Source organism: Acipenser ruthenus, chromosome 26 (assembly GCF_902713425.1).
Source record: "Acipenser ruthenus chromosome 26, fAciRut3.2 maternal haplotype, whole genome shotgun sequence".
NCBI classification, from domain to species: domain Eukaryota; kingdom Metazoa; phylum Chordata; class Actinopteri; order Acipenseriformes; family Acipenseridae; genus Acipenser; species Acipenser ruthenus.
The window spans coordinates 22,194,232-22,214,440 of NC_081214.1; the positions used below are offsets into that span (position 1 = coordinate 22,194,232).

General features: G+C 41.4%; 1 protein-coding gene across 1 annotated transcript; it reads left to right on the forward strand.

The window, feature by feature from the left end:
* Window positions 1-1,084: 1,084 nt before the first annotated feature.
* On the forward strand, window positions 1,085-19,568 carry LOC117430785 (palmitoyltransferase ZDHHC9-like). Its single transcript, XM_059000656.1, has 9 exons — window positions 1,085-2,226; window positions 10,007-10,167; window positions 11,176-11,334; window positions 11,857-11,994; window positions 13,056-13,102; window positions 13,738-13,842; window positions 16,097-16,200; window positions 17,106-17,199; window positions 17,694-19,568. The coding sequence occupies exons 1-9, from the start codon at window positions 2,060-2,062 to the stop codon at window positions 17,883-17,885; spliced, it is 1,167 nt and encodes a 388-aa protein (XP_058856639.1). The 5' UTR covers window positions 1,085-2,059; the 3' UTR covers window positions 17,886-19,568.
* The last annotated feature ends 641 nt before the right edge of the window (window positions 19,569-20,209 follow it).

A 20,209-nucleotide genomic window follows, 5' to 3' on the forward strand; every position in this document is an offset into this window, starting at 1 on the left:
TAAATAAGCCGAGGCCGTCCACAGCAGATTTAAATAGATACGATCCCTTATGGAAATGCATAGTAGCCAGGTCTCTGCTGGTTTGTGAGTCCTTTCTCAGTGTTTCCGCTGGGGGTGAAGGGGAGAATATCTGCTTTTTTTTCCTCCAGTGTAAATCTTAGAGGCAGGCGATGGTTTAGATATTAATCAGATGTCTGTGGTACTTTCCCCACAGCCCATGAGGCCTAAATAGAATATTGCCAAGGGCAATACAGAGCATTATTACAGACTCACTCTATACTTCTGCCTAGAGTAATGTGCAAATTGAGAATAATATAAACCACAGGCGTTGCGGCAGGGAGCGCTAAAACTACATACTGTAAGATTCGGGTATATCTATATATACAATATATATATATATATATATATATATATATATATATATATATATATATATATATATATATATATATTATTAGTGTTGTTCTGCTTTCTAATCTTTTAAATTATATTTCTACAATTCTTTATAAAATAATTACACACACACACACACACAGATATATTTATTTATTTATTTTACCCTGTTCAATGGAGTAGTGGTTAGGGCTCTGGACTCTTGACTGGAGGGTTGTGGGTTCAATCCCCGGTCGGGGATACTGCTGTTGTACCCTTGAGCAAGGTACTTTACCTAGATTGCTCCAGTAAAAACCCAACTGTATAAATGGGTAATTGTATGTAAAAATAATGTGATATCTGTATACTGTGAAATAATGTATAATGTGATATGTTGTAACAATTGTAAGTCGCCCTGGATAAGGGCGTCTGCTAAGAAATAAATAATAATAATAATAATAATAATGTACATGAATAGGTGTTATATATTGTTTTACAGTATTATATAACAATACAATACTACAGATTTCTTATTGTTATTGTTATTAGCAGTATTGTTATTGGTATCGTTGCTGTTGTTTTGTATGGCGTGTGTTGCCCATGTCCCTTGTGATAAGAGTTTATAGAAATGTTAACCATGTCTATTGTTCATTGCTGTCGTTTCTTTTCAGTGCAGTGATTGCAGGGTGTGCTGCGCCTTTAAAGAAGGGCTCTTTGACTCCTAGGCGTGTTTTCTTGCCATTGATGAAGCGCACTCACGGAGCTTGCGGGGAGAGTCACAAGGAAGAGTGGGGAAAGAAATCAGGCTAACGCTCGCCGTGTCCAGAAATCATCCTCACTTAGCACGACAGTCACACCTCAAACAAGAAGATCATTACAAAATAATAAAAAAAAGAAAAGAAACACGCATATATCTTAATCCTCGCGATTGAGAAAGGTGAAAGGAAGACGCGTCGGCATGAGAAAAAATCAATTGCAAAACGAACTGAATGCATTCCCGGGGACCTCCATGTGAAGACAGAAGAATTGTGTTTTTTTTCTTGAATAGGTGAAAAATCTGAATTTGCTGCGCAAGGACTGGATGTTATCGAGATTTTAATAAGGGGATGTGTACAGCAAGTGTGGATTGTGGAAAAAACAAAAGACCACTCGGGTTGGAAAAAATGGATTTCTCTGAATAAACGTGTTTCCTAAAATGATATGATCCGAATTAAATGGTGGAATTTCGAAAATATATCGAAACATTTACCACAGGATTAAACCTGATTTAAAAAGATACAGATGCATGTATTTTAAGTAACAACTAAAATATTCTAAAGGGTAAAAAAATAAATAAATAAATAAAATAATATGCAACCATAAAGCCAAGGATTGTGAAAGACCAGAGCAGCGTGAATAATCTGTTTACCAGCAGTGCTCCGGTGGAAGGAAATATATATATCTGTATATTTAAAGAAGACATTGCAGAAGGATTATTGTTTGTTTGTTTGTTTAAATATGAAAAAACAATATATGATTTGGCTGTTGAGGTGACAGACAAGTGGAATGTGAAACCCTGGCGGTGGGACAAGCACAGTACAGTCGTGGTAGAAAACTAAAGGAACATTTGACGTGACTCAAATACATTTAAAATACTTTAATAAAAAAGGGGGAAAAAGAAACAAACAATTCACACAAAGGCAAGAAAATGTCAGCCATAATGGTATCTAAGAAGGTGTTACGAAAATGGGAAAAGCTCCCTGGGAAAAACACATTTTGCTGTGACGGGAGGGTCATGATGGCACGGCAGAAAGGCGTGTTTTATCTAACCTTGTTTCTCATTGTCGGGACCTGCGCGCTGTTCTTCGCATTCGAGTAAGTAGAATCGAATTTTATTCAACTAAGCCACTGTATTTAATACTTAATTAAAAAAAAGCGTGATAGCGTTGTGTGGTGAGGGGCGTCACCCCTGGCAACGCTAATTTGATGTATGACAGGTACTGATTGATCTCTTTCTTTGTCTATGGTAATGCATGTATTTTTTATATCTTTTAGCATAGCTCCTGTACATGCGGTATGTATGACGTTGCTGTTGCGAACACATAATATAAACCACCCTGTGACGCCACAGTTTAAGACGTTGTGCAACAGTTTTGTCAAACAAAAAACAAAATACTACCTATCTGGAAAACGCTGTATAATCACCCTTTTCCATCTATTCAGGAAGTTCCCATTGAAGCCAGATTTAGCTTTGCCAGATTTGGCATTGCATTTGTTTATAAGTCTAGTTAGCGCGTTTCTTGTTCGTCAGTGTGTTTTAATTTGGTTTCACCGTAAGGAATTGATAACGTGTCTGTGGTATACACCCTTTGTGATATGTCACTCCACTTCCCCTAGGCATTTACATACAATTCAAACAGCAGGGTGTGGAGAGTTTAGCACTTTTGTCTAAAATGAGGGTTTTGTAAAGCATTCTGCAGAGCTCTGCTGTGGGTATAAACACATTTCAAGCAGATTTAGTGCTATGTTGATTAATTGCTTTGCAGCAGGATAATGTAAGACCAGATGGGTCAAAGGTCATGGATATGGAGGTACTATATGTGTTCATTGGCTACCAGGCGACAGCAGGGATGGAAATAAAGACTCCCATTGTTTAGCAGTTTGTTTCGCTCCTGGTTTCAGTATGGGTTTAGTAATGCACACCTGAACTTGCTATCTATAAACTGTGACAAATCAAGTCTGTAATAAAACCTTGAATGGGTGAAACTGCTATGCAATAGGAGTCTTATTTCCATCCCTGGATAGTTGGGTATATGTTTTGTGTATTAGAAACAGCGAATCTGCCTCCTTTACTGGAACAAATGGATAGCCCCAGTGTAGGAGACTCTGGGGACAAAGGTAGTATCAGCCAGTCCCTTCATTCGGGCTCATAGCCCAGGGTACAGTGCATTAGAATCCTCTCTATGTGGAACACAGCGCTAACAGTCTCACAGGGGCTGGTGATCAAAGAATTCATTGTTATTTTGGGGATGAGTTTAATTAGTGCTCTTGGAAGCTGCCACGCTGACATCAGTAGAGACTGAAGTCCCTTGCAGCTGTAGCAGGATTTACCTTGGGGCTCTGTCTAATTGCCTCAGCCCTGCCCCTCGGAAAGCTGTCCTTTGTGGCTCCAGTGCAGTTGATGCATCATGTCCATTAACTCAGTGGCCAATCAGGGACTACTTGTACAGTAATGACAGCTTTCTGGTAGATTGCACAGTAAATGAAGAGCCGCACTGCTGTCTGGTTTTTAGGTCTGCAGTGCTTTACTGGACCATGTCTTCAAACCAGTGGAATTCCCTTTCTAACAGAGAGAGAGTTTGTATGATGTTTGCAATCGTTCTGTATGATGTTTGCAATTGTTCTATCTGAATGTTTCTCAGCTATTGCCGGCAGTGAGGCTTCCTGAATGGTGATGATAGGTTAGGTTTAGAATTTACATGTAGAGACAGACAGGGAGTAGTTAGGGTTGGCAGATTTGTAAGGGAACTGTAAAAGAGCAATTAAAATGACATCTGCTTACTCGTTATCACGTGCATGGAGGTTTGGGATAACTAAATGTCAAGCAGTGTTAAGATTGGCTTGGTGATTTAACTCATGCCTTGTTGTAAATTGCTTTACTCTGGTTTACACGGTCCAGTCTCTATCTGTGTGAAAGCCTTGGGTGTTTTAAACAACTAACACCTTCTAAAATGAGTGCTAGATGACTGAAATGCAGTTTGTCATCAAGGAGGGTAAAACCACATTGAGGTCCCTCTTTATGCACCTCTAATTGAGCTGATTTGCATGAAGTCCCAACTGGCAGCCGCGTTTGGAATAAACAAATTGGGATTGCAAGGGATTTCATTTTCCCCCTCTGAATTGGATGGGAGCCTTCGAACCGGAGAAAAGAAGACGTCAACAGCGGCTGCAAATTAAATGAGCAAAGTTTCTGGGGAAGGCTGAATTTGTCCAGTAGTAGCTGAGCACAGATGTTGACAGATGTGAAAGTTAAAGTAGTGCAGATTCCATGTGAAGGGATCTGCTGATCTGAGATTTGCAGATGAACTTCCGTAAGGCTCGGGATATAACATTAAAAAGCAGCACCAAATGGAAACGATACAAATATGAATAGAGGCTTCTAGTCTTTACCTTGGCATAGGCGTGTGATTCTATAACTGCTCCAGTACGGTTCAGAAACTACATGTAGCTGCCAACATGTATTCTTAGAGGGTGGTTGCAATTGGAGTTTTCCTATTCACTCCACATACACTCTACAAATGCAATTAGCTTATCTAACATTTATATCTTTTTTTTGTTGTTGTAAGGATTGCTTGAGAGATGGGGCCTCGGTACCCTTTCATACTGGCTTCTTTCAGCCTGTGTCGTATGATCACAGGTTCTTACCCCCTCTCTGGCTGCCTTTAAAGATTTTGAACTGTTTCTTCAATGAACACATCCTTTGTTCCGCATTTCCCTAGCAGCGAAGCGGTTAACAGAGAAGCAGCCGAGTCCTGGAAGTTGCACGGCGAAGGGCAGTGTGTCACCCTGTCTCCCCGAGGAAATGATTTTTAAATCAGGTTGCGGCAATCTGCAAGCAGAGCGTGTCTTTGTGTGTGTCAGCACCGTTCTATTAGATTAGGGTCAGCAGGGTGCAGGAGAGCCAGCAGCACCGGGGACAGGAATGCTCGATCTGTCGCTCTTTTCAATATTACCTGTTTTGAAATGAGGGGAGATGGGACCTGGTTATCTAACCCTGCAGCCAGAGGGCAGCAGGGTGGAAGAACAGTGATTACATATAAAAACACATCAGGATACGCTTTCCTGACCGAAGCAAGTAAAACCTTATGCATGAAAATCCCACACACAAGCTGTCTTTTCAATCTGTGTGCATCAGAACGCATTGAGGTTTGCACGTCTTGTTTTCCTCTGCATATGAAAGTGCACTAAAGCTCTTTAGTCTAAACTAATTTCATGCAAGCCAGTAGAAATCCTGTCCACTACCAATTCAAAATCAAACAGCCCTGAGCACTGGAAGTGAGGCGATGGTCTAAGATCTGCATAGTGCCATCTAGTACCAAGTCCATTGCACACCGAATTGAAGGATCACCCAATTACTGTACAAAGTTTTTATTAAACACACACTTTTATTGCACCTTGCGTACCAAGTCCGCAACTGTCATACAAGAGTAATGCCTTGATTTCTGGAATCCGAATCATTTCGATTCAAAGTTTTTACTTGCTTAAAAAATTTAAATATATATTTACTCCTGTTTTATCCTTCAGTGTACTGGGTAGAATATTCATCAGACTGGCTATTATATCAGTTGCATAGTGACTAACAGACAAGAAATTAAATATTGTCTATCAGAGAAGTCTTTTAAATCTGGTACTTGCCTATTTAGTTTTCACACGCTATGAATGAGTTAAGTTTAGTAGGTAGGTAAGTATGGCACCTGTATTGGATTCAATTTATTGCACAGCTCTTTTTGCTAGTTACTAGTTTCCAAACTTGAACATGTTGGTGTTTAAATCCAACTGTGCACTGCCAAAGGACAGCATGTGCTGCATGCAGATTTGTAAAACTGGTGTTCTCAGCACAAACCGGCCGCAGCTGTTTAGAGCAGCGATTTTAATAAGCAGCAGATTTGAAGTAATGAAGCTTTGTTTGCACTAGCAATTTGCCAATTTTTGTTTATATAAAAAAAAAAGACAGAAAGAAATTTAGACTTGGCTACAGATGGACCCCATAGCCTCCTATGCTAGACCAACGTTGTCATTTTTGTTGGTTGAATTTATGCAATATGGAACTGATCTGCATCAGCTCATTTAGCACTGTAATGAATCATGTAGCTTTATTGCAACTGTGGCAGCCACTGGCATTCCATTATTTCCACAAAACGTGCTTGAATTGCTTGTGTTCTGCTTTCCTCTACCCCTGACGGAATGCTAATTCATTCATTGGTTTTGTGTCTCGCGCTCAGCGGCGATGGGTCCTGTTTATTACCGGCTGAGTCCCAGCATTGCTCGGCTGCTCTAGCTGTATATTCTGTCTGACGCACAGAAACGGTCAGGTCTCTTGTGGCTCCTGCCCTCTCTGGCTCTCCACCCCTGCTGACAGCTCCTACAAGAAACGCCCATGTGACTGCCCAGCCCCTCTGTAATAATTCCCTGGCCTGAATCTGTCCCCTTGCATGGTGAGACAGACGAAGCTGCCCAGCAGGCAGGAAGGGAAGCCGTTCAGTTGGCTGATGCAGAGCGACTCTTAAGGAAGCTGTAGTGCCAACCGTTTATTTTTGCCTCGATACACCGTGCACTGCAGTACTACAGTGCTTCCTTGTTATACGTTTAAAATGCAGATTCATGGCTCCCATGAGCCCCATGTGCCATTTGCATTCTATATAAAATGGAATACAGATAGTCTCTTCACTGCAGCTCCCTGCAATGTAATAAACAGGTAGCACTCTTACCATTTCAGCAGTCGTTTACATTCCCAACTGCTTTCTGTTATTTCGGTTGGCTGTGGTTAAATGACTCCCAATTCATAAAGGCTTTTGGTTGAGCAGCATTGAATGGTGCTATACCTCTCGGCCTTATCTAGGTAAATAGCCCCGTGCCTGTTACAAAAACGTAACCATAGCAACATTAATAGAACCCTCACAAAGGCTGCAGACCAGCTCAGAAACGACCTGCTGATGAAGTTTACAGGGTAGAAGTGCCTTTTAGGGAAGCATCGCCTTTATAACAGTGTCCTGGGGCGATGGGGGCATTATTTTATTACACACAAGGGTGACCGTTACCATAAAATGCCTAATACAGTACCTAATTGACATTGCATTAACTACTTCATGGGTGAAAACACATGGGTGAAAAAGTGTTTATTATCCAGTTTTGTGTCCTTGATCATCATGTATGACTGTTTCTGTTTTCGATCATTTCTGCCATGTTTAATCGGCATGTTTGACCTTTTTGGGGGCAGTCTTTGAGCAAACCTGAACAAGGTGGAATTCGGATTAAATCTCGATTTTAAAAAACCCAAAAAGTGGGATATTAAGCAGATACAAAATAATATATTTAATGCAAATTCAGAGTCATTAAAACCTGTAAGAATAATCTGGGACTTTATTACAAATTCTGGGCTGGAATATTGAAACTAAGATGCACATTGGAAGGGCAGTTGAATTGCACGTGAAGAAGCCTTTCTGAGTTGACACTTATGGAAAGCTGCCTTGTGCTCCTGCACCTGTCCGATTCAGCCCCAACAGAAACCACTGTTGGCACTCCTATTAAAATGAACCACTGTGAGAGAGAGGTAAAACGAGTTTTAGAAGCAAGGTTATGTATTAACTGCCATTTTGTTTAGGGTCTTCTGTTGTGAAAACAAGTCTATTTTTTCTCCTGAATTTCTAAACAAAAATGGGCATAGCTGTAGAACGACAGGCCAAACACACACTTTAAACATAACTTAACAGTAATGGATAATGCTCTTATTAAGAAAGGTAAGGTGGAAGTGTCAGAAGTGATCGCACTCGCTATCAGTATGTTTACTGTAGTGGGCATTATGAAAACAGCACACAGGAGAAGCTGTAAGCAGTGTGGCACAGTGGTCTCGAACAAGCAATCACTCAAACAGAACATTTCATGTGTTTGAAAGAATGTTGCAGAGTTTTACGCTGTCCCGTCTTTCTGAATCGGGTAAAGAGCATGGCTCGTCTTTTTTACACGTATGCCCACAAATGCAGCAGTGTGGAGTAGTGGTTAGGGCTCTGGACTCTTGACCAGAGGGTTGTGGGTTCAATCCCCAGTGGGGGACACTGCTGTTGTACCCTTGAGCAAGGTACTTTACCTAGATTGCTCCAGTAAAAACCCAACTGTATAAATGGGTAATTGTATGTAAAAATAATGTGATATCTGTATAATGTGAAATAATGTATAATGTGATATCTTGTAACAATTGTAAGTCGCCCTGGATAAGGGCGTCTGCTAAGAAATAAATAATAATAATAATAATAATAATGTAATGCTATAAATATGTAATATTTGAAAGTGAAAGTCATCCCAACACTAGATCCAGGTATGCACAGTGGCCTGAGAACACTATATAGAGGAATGGAGATCCCTAGACTAAGACCTTATTATTATTATTATTATTATTATTATTATTATTATTATTATTATTATTATTATTATTATTATTTTTCTTGTCAGTAATGTGCAGTATGATCAGAATCGATTTTATTGAAGATGAAAACAGCATGCTTTTGAGCACCATCGAGCCCTTGCACTAATAGCTGCACATGGTTGCCGGACTTGTCCAGCAGCATTCTGCAGCACTTAACTCAACAAGTTGCCCAGACTCACTGGGGTTTCTGGGAAGCGCTGGGCTTTGTAACTCATTTACCGTCAGTGTGGTAACTGGAATTACCTGAAAAAGCAAGGCCTGTACTTTACCTTCCCTTTCAGAAGCAGTGATGCTGAAATCCTTTAGTTCAGCATTTTTTTTTTTTCCTGCAACGAGTTTTTCTTCGCTGCCAGGATCCAGGGTGAGCTGGACGAGAGCCAAAACCGAAGCTCTGACACAGACAGGGATTCGTCTGAAGGCCACAGTCAAGGATATTTTAGGCATTTGTCCTGGCTGTTTTCTTGTGTCTGGTTTGCATGCATGTGGAATGTGATTTCTGTTTCACATTCCACATGCAAACCCATTCTGTAAATGTAAACGCTCTACAAAACAACCGGTTGACAAATATTGGCAAAATACATTTTCACAACAATATTAAGAACCTGTGAAAATTGATGGACTGAAACTACGAGTTTAATAAGACACGCCTGCGCTTGTTATCTATACACTGTGGCTAATCAAGCTCATGTTAAAACCTGGAATGGATGAAACTGCAATGCAATTGGAGTATTATTTCCATCCTTGAAAAAAAAATTATAACAAATCGAGGTCCCTTTTAATCAGGGAGAAACGATTCTGTGGATAATATGGAATTGGTTTGACCCTTCCCCCCCTCCATTTCAGTAGGTACATTCAGAGGGGAGCTGCACCTGTATCCTTTTATATTCTGTTTTATTTCCTCCAGTTGGGAAGCCTTGTGGGCTCTTGTTGTGTTTCCAGGAACAGTGGGGGTCGCCCGTGCAGGGGGCAGCTTTGCCCCTGCGCAATGCTGATTGGCATGACGCTGCCCGTCTGGCATGCAGTGGGTGACTGGGACCGGTCCAAGCAACCTGCAAAGCCACCATCTGTCTGCCGCTTCTAGCTAGAGAATCGCCTGCTCTGCCAGTACTTGCTGCTGCTATGCAATTAACATTGAAGGATCTGATTTCAGCAGAGCAAAAAGGCAGTTTTTTTTATTGTTAAGGTGGAGCAGTACTTTTCAAATCAAAATTAAAGGTGCTGTATTGGGTTGTGTATAACAAGTAGATTGTTTAAATACTTGCTTTGAACCAGCAGGACACGAAGGTGTTAGTGTTGCTTAATTCAGTGTCTCTAAGTGAATTCCCTAATTAAGTTGAGTATGAATATACACTAATATTACAGTGCAAATGAGGAGTGTTGATGGTGTTCTCCTGTGTATTGCATGGGCTGGTTTCAAGCTGTTTCTCTCTCTCTCTCTCTCTCTCCTGTTTTCAGGTGTCCATACCTGGCAGTTCACCTGTCCCCAGCCATCCCCGTCTTTGCCATCGTCCTGTTCTTCTTTGTCATGGCAACGCTGCTGCGCACCAGCTTCAGTGACCCGGGGGTGCTGCCCAGAGCCTTGCCCGATGAGGCCACCTTCATCGAGATGGAGATCGGTAAGCAAGTCCTCCGAGGAGGGCGGGTTCATCTGATGCAGTTTCATTTACACTGAGCTAGTGGGAGCTGCTGTTGTCACCTCCCTCGCAATATAATGTGTGCACTTCTTCATGGATGGCAACAAGAGGAAACAGATTGGCAGAGTAATAGATTTTGTCAAAGCCTTCATGCACAGGTAACGCTCCACAGAATCACACCATCTCCATGGGTTGTGCAGCTGGGGCCCATCTCCTCTGGGAAGCTGTGTACAGTAGGCCAAGGGTCTGTTTTAGGAGTTGATAATTTACAGGTTGCTGACTTGCTGATCAGCAGAAACACAGAGGGGGTTAGTCACGTAGTGTGTTTATATCAAGAGATTTTAATTATGTCTTGAGTCCTTATTTTAGGGGTGTTCACATTTAGTGGTGGTTATCTATGGTGGTCATAACACTGAACAGTACTTTCCTGGTAAATATGTCATGTGTTCAGTTCTACCGACAGCAGAGCTTGGGCAAACAATAATTTGAGTCATTCAAGGTGACAGGGTTATAGTTTTGCATGAATGTCTGCAGTGACGTAACTGCTAATCAAATTGTACCCTTTGGACTAGCAGAATGTAAAGCATGCTTGTGTTTATTATGAGTCCGGCCCATCCCTGAAGCTCTGTGGGTACAGAGTGCAACTAAAGTTAAAAGACTTCCTGGAATTTCTGTGTTAAAAACATGGTTGTGAAACACCTGTTGGGAAAGTTATTTTTCCTTCTAATCATTCAAATATTTAGCAATCAAATGTGACTGGAGAGGCCCAACTTGAAGTGGTGAAATGCATCATGAATGCATCTTTGGTACCACTTTTAAGTTTTCCTAAAAGAAAACACACTGATAATATTTCCATTCCTTATGAAATTTGTAACATTGACGTGAAAATGGTACACATTTAATACTCATGTAAAACAAACAAACCATTTTACCAGAGCGGATGTCTTCCTATTGGCTGAACCGTGTTTTGTTTGTGTGTCTTTCTTACAGAAGCAGCCAATGGGAACGTCCCAGCTGGCCAGCGCCCGCCTCCCCGGATCAGAAACGTTCAAATCAATAACCAGATTGTGAAGCTCAAGTACTGCTACACCTGCAAGATCTTCCGTCCGCCCCGCGCCTCCCACTGCGGGATCTGTGATAACTGTGTCGGTGAGTCGTAGCTTTCAGAGCCGACCGCCTCCGTCACGGGCCTGGAACCCGGAGAACCGGTTTCTTCTACTGCTGCTGTGCATGTATTGTAGTCGGCTGTCACAATCTGGAGTGACACCATTCCTAATCCTCTGAAGCAACCAAAATAGTTTTTTAGGTAGTCTGTTGTTGTACATTGTCTCTGGGATTTGTTTCCCCCTGTGGCCAAAAGCTGAATAGCAGCCCTCTTTGTTTCTAACCTGGATAATCCAGATTGTCATTGTGACTTTGCATTTGTCATCAAATTTACAACAAATGCTGCCATTTTATAGTATTGTTTTACTTCCCCAGTGACTCATTCCTCATCTGTTCCTGGCTGTGCCTTTTAACCCTTTCATGAAAAAAAGGAGTCTTGGACATATGTTCATTGATATTTTTTTTTCAATTTCTTTCCATTGCTTTATATGGTGGGTGGCATCCTCATATGAGATCATTATGCATTTATGTCTCCCATACTAACTTTTAAAGTTTTGTGTTTGTCAGAGCGTTTTGATCACCACTGCCCATGGGTGGGAAACTGCGTTGGGAAGAGGAACTACCGCTACTTCTACCTGTTCACACTCTCGCTGTCCCTCCTCACCATCTACATCTTCACCTTCGACATCGTCCACGTGGTGCTGCGTGAGTACAGGGCTCCTTTAACGACTGTGTCATGAATAAATCTGCAAGCAAATACATTGTGGGCAGAGGCACTACAGACTGATGTGCTAAAAAACACAAAGTCTGAATTCAGTTTCCTTGCCCTTTCTTTCATGTAAAGTAAAATAAAAAAAACACATGTGGCATTAAATATACTGTAACACAGGGCCGACGCCAAGGGGGGGCCTTAGGGGGTCGTGCTCCCCCCCCCCCAGTTCAGATCCCAAATCATTAATAAGTAAAGCTGAACACAAAAGTGAAACTATAGTATGCGTTATTTCTGGAAGATTTCAGAGGTTGTATGACTTGGATCACCTACCGCCAGCCCTCCCCCCCCAGCGTACACTCTACCGCCAGGCCTGCTATAACAGGAAGCAGGTGCTTTGAAACCACTTATTTGCATTGCAGGTAAATAAAGAAAAGCTAAACCACGGTGCACCATAGATACCTATCGAACCCAAGGGATGTAAATGGACAAGCTCAACAGCAGCTGATAAGAGCAGCTCCTTCAGCAGTGCATGTGTTTAGAAGTCCTGCAGCCAGGAGTTGCTCCACCATTGTACTCCAGACCTTTCTGTGTTGGTCCACATCTGAATCGAACCGTTTTTGTCTCTGTATGAGTCTGTCTATTATTCAAGACATTTATTTTTAGTTTAAGCTAATTATTTTAGGGCCTGTATTCTTAATTTAGACACGTGTTCCTTGCAATTAATCTGAAACCCCAATCTGCATATCTCTGAATCGCTGGACATCACAGTCTCTTGAGAAGGAATAGATTGGGATTGAAACTGTGGGTGTGCCTGCCTGCCCTTGTTAAAGTTGACCATGGTATTTTTGCACAGTATTTTTGCAGTTTTCCCATGGTTATGCTGTGCATTTACCATAGTTTACACTTGTGTGCCATGTTTAGTAATATGCTTTACCATACCCCCCTATTCTTAACAATGTTTTACCATGCATTGCCTATGCTTTATTACACTTTGCTATGCTTTTACTATGGTGCACTTGCATCACTAAATGATTGCACTCTGCTTGTTTTTCAGGCTCGGTGGATTCTGGGTTTGTCAACACCCTCAAAGACACCCCTGGAACATATCCTTTAACAGATATGTGTAATAAATCCCTTTTATTAGAGGGCTTTGCTGTGCTTGCAGGTTTGAGACAGATCGTGAAAGAGACAGGCTGTGTTGTTCCCTTGCATGCTTTAAGCTGTCCTGCCAGAAGGCTCTTCTATTCTCCTGCTATATTGATTTTCCTATTTGGCAGAAAAACAGAAAACTTTGTCTATGTTGTGTCTGGTTCCAAGCTCTGTAAATAGCGGAGGGGGAGGGGGAGGGGGAGGGGGAGGGGTCGTTACTAGTGCTTTAGCCAAAGAGGAGAGGGGTGGAGAAAGTGTAGTTTTTGTGACATAGATGCATGTCCAAAAGTCATGGCCTTGACCACATGGAGCTTCTCCTCTGGTGATTTTAAGCCATCAGAAGTATTTAACATTCCTGTTACAGGAAAAAGAGCCGTCTTGAACGACTCGCTTGATATTCGGCCAAGAGCAGGTTGTTGGTTTGGGGTTTAATTGTGATTTTGAAGGTTAGGATTAGGGTTATGTGCGGATGTTCCTTAAACGTTTGCGTCCAGACCAATTGAGCTACATCCGCTTTTCTGTAGGACTTGTTTTTGCTTTCCCCAGATCCTAATGCTTTTAATGACTGTTTCCCTTAACTGCCCCCCACTGTCCTGGAGGTCGTGGTCTGCTTCTTCACGCTGTGGTCTGTGGTGGGACTCACAGGCTTTCATACCTACCTGGTGTCGCTCAATCAAACCACCAACGAAGACGTGAGTGCTTTCAATTCTGCTGATGAAACCTCTTGTCTGTTTTACTGTTGGCACGATACAATGCCTAGTAATGGTTCTGTTTCCTAATGTAATATTGATCACACTAGTCCTATACAAATGCTCTACATGAAATCGGTATCTGAAGCAATGCAAGAGTACTATAGGGCCCATTCCAGAAAAATGTAGCATTTGTTACAATGGGCAAGTAATCGGTTTCATGCTTTATTTTAAGGGGCACTTTTTTCAGTTAACTGTCTGGAACTAGCTTACTAACAAACGTTACTGTAGTGAACACATAGTGAAAACTGCATGACACTATGATCGACCCATCTCCACATTAGTCTGATACATACCTGTCAACATTGAGTTTTCAAAATAAGGGAGCTTTTGTAAACCTAAATCTTAGTGGCCTGAATTGAAGTGAATACCTACATAAGACGAAGGCATACAACCATTCCTGGTAGACTGATACGCTGCTCCTTCAAATTGCTTTTTAAAAGGAAAAATATCAAACAGAAAAACAACCATGCAATGCTTCCCAATCCGATTCTCTCTTGGCCCCTGTGGTTCTTATTGTACTGTGGTTGCAGGTGGTTGATTTGGCAGCAGCCAATGCTTTGTAAACAGGTTCAGTGCAGTTGATTTTGCACGACCGCAAATCATACACAGTTGGCGTTGTTACTTTCATTACGCAACACACCGAAGGCTGAGTTTGGTGGTGCACACTGACCTTGTCATCAAAGGACGAGCTGTGGCACCTACTTTATAACAAGAAAAAAAATCTCTAAATTAAAAAAAATATATTAAAAAAAGCCAAAATACACAACAGCGGGGTATGCAACGTTATTCATTACACTGCACACATGAGTGTCGCTGGCCTTTTGGTGTTTTTGTAATCTCTTGCGCTTACCAGAAACATCAGTCTTGCTCCCATGTCCCACTGTTAAAATCAGTCCTGCATAGTTTACAGAAAGTCTGCCTTTTTCCAACGTTGCTTAGGATTATCTGAGAAAAGTGGTTGCCCAACGATGCTTGAAATTGCAGTAACCACAGACCACAAAATACGGGAGAAAATCTGACCCAGGAGAAGTGTCCAAAAAAAACAGGGAAGTCCCGGCAAATAAGGGAGAGTTGACAAGTCTGCTGATGTCATTAACTCAGCGGTGTAACAAACACTACAGTACCGTCTGTTAAATACTGTTTGGGCTCTCAATGTTGATGTTCCTTGGTTAAGATTGATAGGACTTTGCCCTGAAGATTTCTATTGTTAATAAAGGAAATAATTAGGAATGGGAAAACACACATTGTGCAAATATTACCCCCTCCCCCTCCTTTTGTGTGTTTGTTCAGCTCTCCTGTCCAGCTCTTGTGACTCTATTAATAGATCAATCAATAGCTGCCTGTATTCCTGCAGTTAGCATGGCCCAACTCTGAAGGTAACGCTGGACTAAAGGGCACCTTCAGATGGTCACAGCTCTAATACACCTTAAAAAAGGAATTAACAGTAACGAATAAACTTCAGATTCTGTGGTCTAAACCATTAGATAACTGCTAATCCTAAAATCATAACTTTTACAGAGGTAATAAATGTTTTTTACAGTAATACATGGTTTGTAAATGACCACTGCACTACGTCAAGGCAACATAAGCTAGTCCAAGATACATTAAGTTCTACTCCAGGTCTGTGCAACCAGCCCCTTTTATATAATGCTTACGCTGTGGCCTTGTGTGCTCCAGACTACTCTAACAACGTCAACAACAGAATGTAAAATATTAAGAAATATCTTCAAGCACAAAAACAATTGTAGTGTTTTACAATACCTGAGACCGCTCGATCGTTGGTCTCATCATACTACAAGTTAGTTGCTTTGTCTTGATGTGCTTCACAGTCAGTTTTCTGGCAGGAGTTGCCCAAGGTGTCTGGTGTTCTTGCTTAATTAAAAAATAATTGTAAAGCCTTGCTGTTCATTGAAAACCAAATGTTTGGCTCGGCCTCTCTTCCAGCTGAACACAGCAGCCACTGTGTGCTGTTTGAAGTAAATACACGGATTGCAATCGAGAGCCACTGCACTAAATTCAGCCTGAAGCACTGCTTAATAACTAACTCTAATGAGCTTGTGTTCTCGTTGGATCGTAAATGAAGACAGTTGAAATAATAATAGTAATACAATTGCGTGATCTTTTTAATGCTTGTTCTCTTCACTGCATTTCATTGCTGCTGTTTGCTATTGCAAGGCTCTGCTTGCTCTTTCAGATTAAAGGCTCGTGGTCAGGGAAGAACCGGGTGCAGAACCCCTACAGCCACCGAAACATCATGAAGAACTGCTGTGAGGTGCTGTGCGGGCCAATGCACCCCAGGTAAGAGAGTCTGAAACATCATGAAAAACTGCTGTGAGGTGCTGTGCGGGCCAATGCACCCCAGGTAAGGGAGTCTGAAACACTTGGTCTGTCTGTGGTATTGCCCGGTCTCATTCCTGTGTCTGGTATGGCTGCAGTGGAAGATGTACCTTCTGTAGTGAGTCTGAACCAGCTCAGTAATACACTTGGTATGGGGCTGTTGGAAAACAAGAGGAACTCTGCTTTACTTTGGTATTAGAGCTTAGGTGCTCTAACCTTTTTTTTTTTTGAGCCGACTCCATTCAATTCAACTTTTGGAAAAGTGTTGATTGTAAAACAAGATCACTTGCAATTCAAACCAATCGCAAACAGCGAGTGAAGTTACATTGATTCTAATTAAATCGTAATTAAGAGGAAACTATTATTTGCAAAACAAGTTAAGATTTTTGCAACGAGTCATTAAGATTTTAAATCCAGGAAAAGCAATTTAACTGAACTCGCTTTTTGTGTTTGTCTTGAATTAAAAATAAGAGCTGCCTTTTTTTTCTTTTTTTTTAGTACATTGTCAATGAAACAGAATCATAGTCTCATTCAAGTTACGTGAGAAGAAACAAAAGTGATCTTGTTTCACGATTAATGCTTTTCCAAGAGTTTAATTAAGAAACAGAGTCGGCTCAATATAACTTTATAGGGACATCACGTGAAGAGCCCTATATATGCTATAACAATTGAGAGGCTTATGAAAAATAAATATGATCGGAGATTTCATCATATCATATTATATCTTATGGTTAATACATGTATTGTCTCAAGACTTTAAATTTTCTTTGTATGTTTGGGATGGGTATTTTGAAATGCCTTGATTGTCCAGTAATCTATTACTGCAACTTGAACTTTCTTTCTTTCTTTCTTTCTTTCTTTCGTAGTGCTCTGGACCGGCGTGGGGAATTGATAGAGTTGGCCTTGGCCCCTGTCCCAATACCAGCCTCCAAGAACAATAAGGAGAACCCACAAACTACTGTAAGTGAGCCCGGGCTGTCCGTCACAGTGAAGAGCATGGTTGTTTGCTTGACTGGGTTCAGGGACTGCACAGCAGTGTCACCCATGCCAGGTTTTACTACGAGCTTGATTAGCCACATTGTATAAGTAACTAGCTAAGGTGTGTCTTTAGTAAAACCAGGAATGGATCAGACTACTATGCAATGGGAGTCTTATTGCCATCCCTGCGTGTTGATCTACCTAATATTTCAACACCTGACTCCTATTTTAAAGCAAAGGCAAACTTGCAGAGAGGAATTAAACAGTTACGGTAGAAAAAATAAATCACTTGGTTGTGGGAGAGATTTTATGACTGACTTTTGTAGTTAAAACAAGGAGACACATTTGGCCTAGCTTCACATACGGTAACCTGGGGGCAGAGCGGAGGCTGAACGCGGGAATTTCTGGCAGTTATTTTCAGACAATAGACCATACTATGCAGGCCTGCTAATCTAATATGTGTTCCTTCTCTGCAGAAAACCACGGCACCGCTGATTCCCAACGAGCACACCCCTGATGATGTGAAGTCCAGCATAGCACCGGAGACGGAGGGGGACGTGGTAGAAAAGCTGTCCCCTTTGGAAAACAAGCCCCCTCCCAGCGAGCCGCCCACACCGCCCCCAGCAGACCCGGCAGAGACCACCGCGGTGCTGGAGGAGGCCTTCTAACAGCAGGCTGGGCTTGGCCAGTCTCCAAAAGGGCAGGAATGCCCTGAACGATTTCTCCTGCAGTATTAAACAATAACGATTCATTCTGTGGAAGTGAACGAACACACGAAAAAAAAAAAAAAAAAATCTTCGTTTGCAACTCTGCCTTTAAACGGGAAACCGAAGAACTCTTGTGAGTCTCGTCTTCTCATTCCGCCCGATCGGCCAGTCCCCGTCAATCAGTGGGGCCTTGCATTCCTGCTTATCCTCTCGGTGCATTGCGCAGGTTTCTATGTCACTGAGAAATAATGAAGGTGTGTTTTTTTTTTTTTGGTCAAGCTGGGGGCCCGACAGTTGTTTTGGGATAGATTGAAGGATATGACCTCAGAGGCTAAATGAAACTCCATCCATGCACGGGACACAAAAACTCCAAACCCTTTCAAAGGCAGAAGATATCCTGACAGCTTTGCAGACAACTGCTAGTCGATGGCTTGTTCTGAAGTGTTGTTGCTGTTAATTATTTCTGTTTGTTTGTCTTTTTTGATCTGTTTACTTTATTGAGATATGTGGTGAAATCAGGTTTACTCTTAATATGAATTTATACAAAAAAAAAAAAATTAAAAACATACCTGACATGAAGTACAGTACTTGGTCATCTGCTCCTAGAAAAGTCTTGCTAAGAAAACTTAATGAAATACCTGAATCACTGTTTGCACAGAATAAGATTACATTTTCAAAGCAGTGATGGGAGTGCATGGCATAATGCCACAGTAGCACCTCTTGTAAGTTCATTAATGAAGGCGATGTGTTTTATAGAGAAAGTCACCTTGGAGAGCACATCCAGTCTCCTTAAAGTAGCACGATTGTGTCTTTCAATACTTTCCAATGACAACTGTGTTGCTGTAACATGTATTGATATTTTTATTGGACTTGCAAGAAGATTACCCTCATTTTCTTCTTTCCCTTATGCAAAACCATTAAGGTATTTGACAACTGTGGCACTATGTGTGCGTTTTATTTTATTTTGGTCAACTCTTTGACTTCCAATCCTGATCTCTGTGTGGTTTGTAGCTTGCTTGGTTATGGACAATAGGGTTTGTGTTTTAGTGTTGTAATTGTGGAGGTTACCTTTCATAGTTTTCATTGCAATACTGTACAATGTTTTGCTACATAACTACGATGGGCTGGTTTGTTTTGTGTGTTTGCTGTTTCACTCCTCTGCAAAGTTGAAGGACAACAGCAAAAAAACAAGGACTTCAGCCTTATTACATTTCTGTATTCTAATCCTGAAGGGCCAATTTAGCATTTTCACTCCCAAGTTTTGTTGGATCCTATTGGTGCCAAGAGTATGCTATTCATTCAATCAGAGCACCAGCATTTTTGCAGAAGGGCGCATTAACAAGGAGGGTTTTGTTTTGAGTGTATGTTATATGTTTGTACCTGTGCCTTATTTGAAGCTGCACTATCCCATGTTTCACACAGTTAGAACATTTCTGAAGAAGCCTCTGCAGTTCAATCTGGGGGTTGTTTGGAACTCCCTCGGAGAACGTTTCTTTGGTGGCAGCATGACCTCGATATTAAAAGCCATTTTTTGTCGCAGAGGGAAGGGATGTAAAATCTATAGTGTAGATCTGGGCAAACAATAAATGTGGAATTTTGTTGCATGCTACACATGACGGTTTTAAAATAAATAAATAAATAAATCAGACCTCTCCGGTCAGGAAATGCTGAGCTATCTGTAATCTGGGTGGAATGCAGCCTGAATAATGTGCTGTTTAGAGAACAGGTTTAATTGTCTTTTGTCCTCGTACTGAACCGAAAAAAGATTTGCAAGACTGGCTCTGGGCCATTCCTAGCAGTGTTATTTTTGTCAAGCAAGGTTAAAAATGGTGTACAAGTCAATGTTGCTACATTCTTAGTTTATCTTAGTTATTTGATAAATTAACTGATTTGCTAGAAACCAGCTGTGTATTGAGACAGCGGTTTAACGTGACAAAGGGACTTTCCAGGTAACGGTTAATTGAACATCACAAGGGTTTTTGTTCCTGTGAGTGTTGTGGTGACCTTTTAGCGGGGTTACCTGCACGTATCCTATTGCGTATAATTAGACCAGTAATCACGTTTGGGATGGGGGATCGATTACATGAACCGGAGAGCCTCATTTCTGTCTGTGAGACAGAGTTTGTTTCCATCTGCATCAGCCCAAGATCATATCGGTTTGAACTGAGGGAGGGTCAATTTTCATCACACTTAAATCCTAGGACAGTATTTTCAGATGGTGGAAGCAGAGTTTAAATTACCAAAATGAGTACATAACTGGACAGACTTTTAAAAGAGAGAATTTC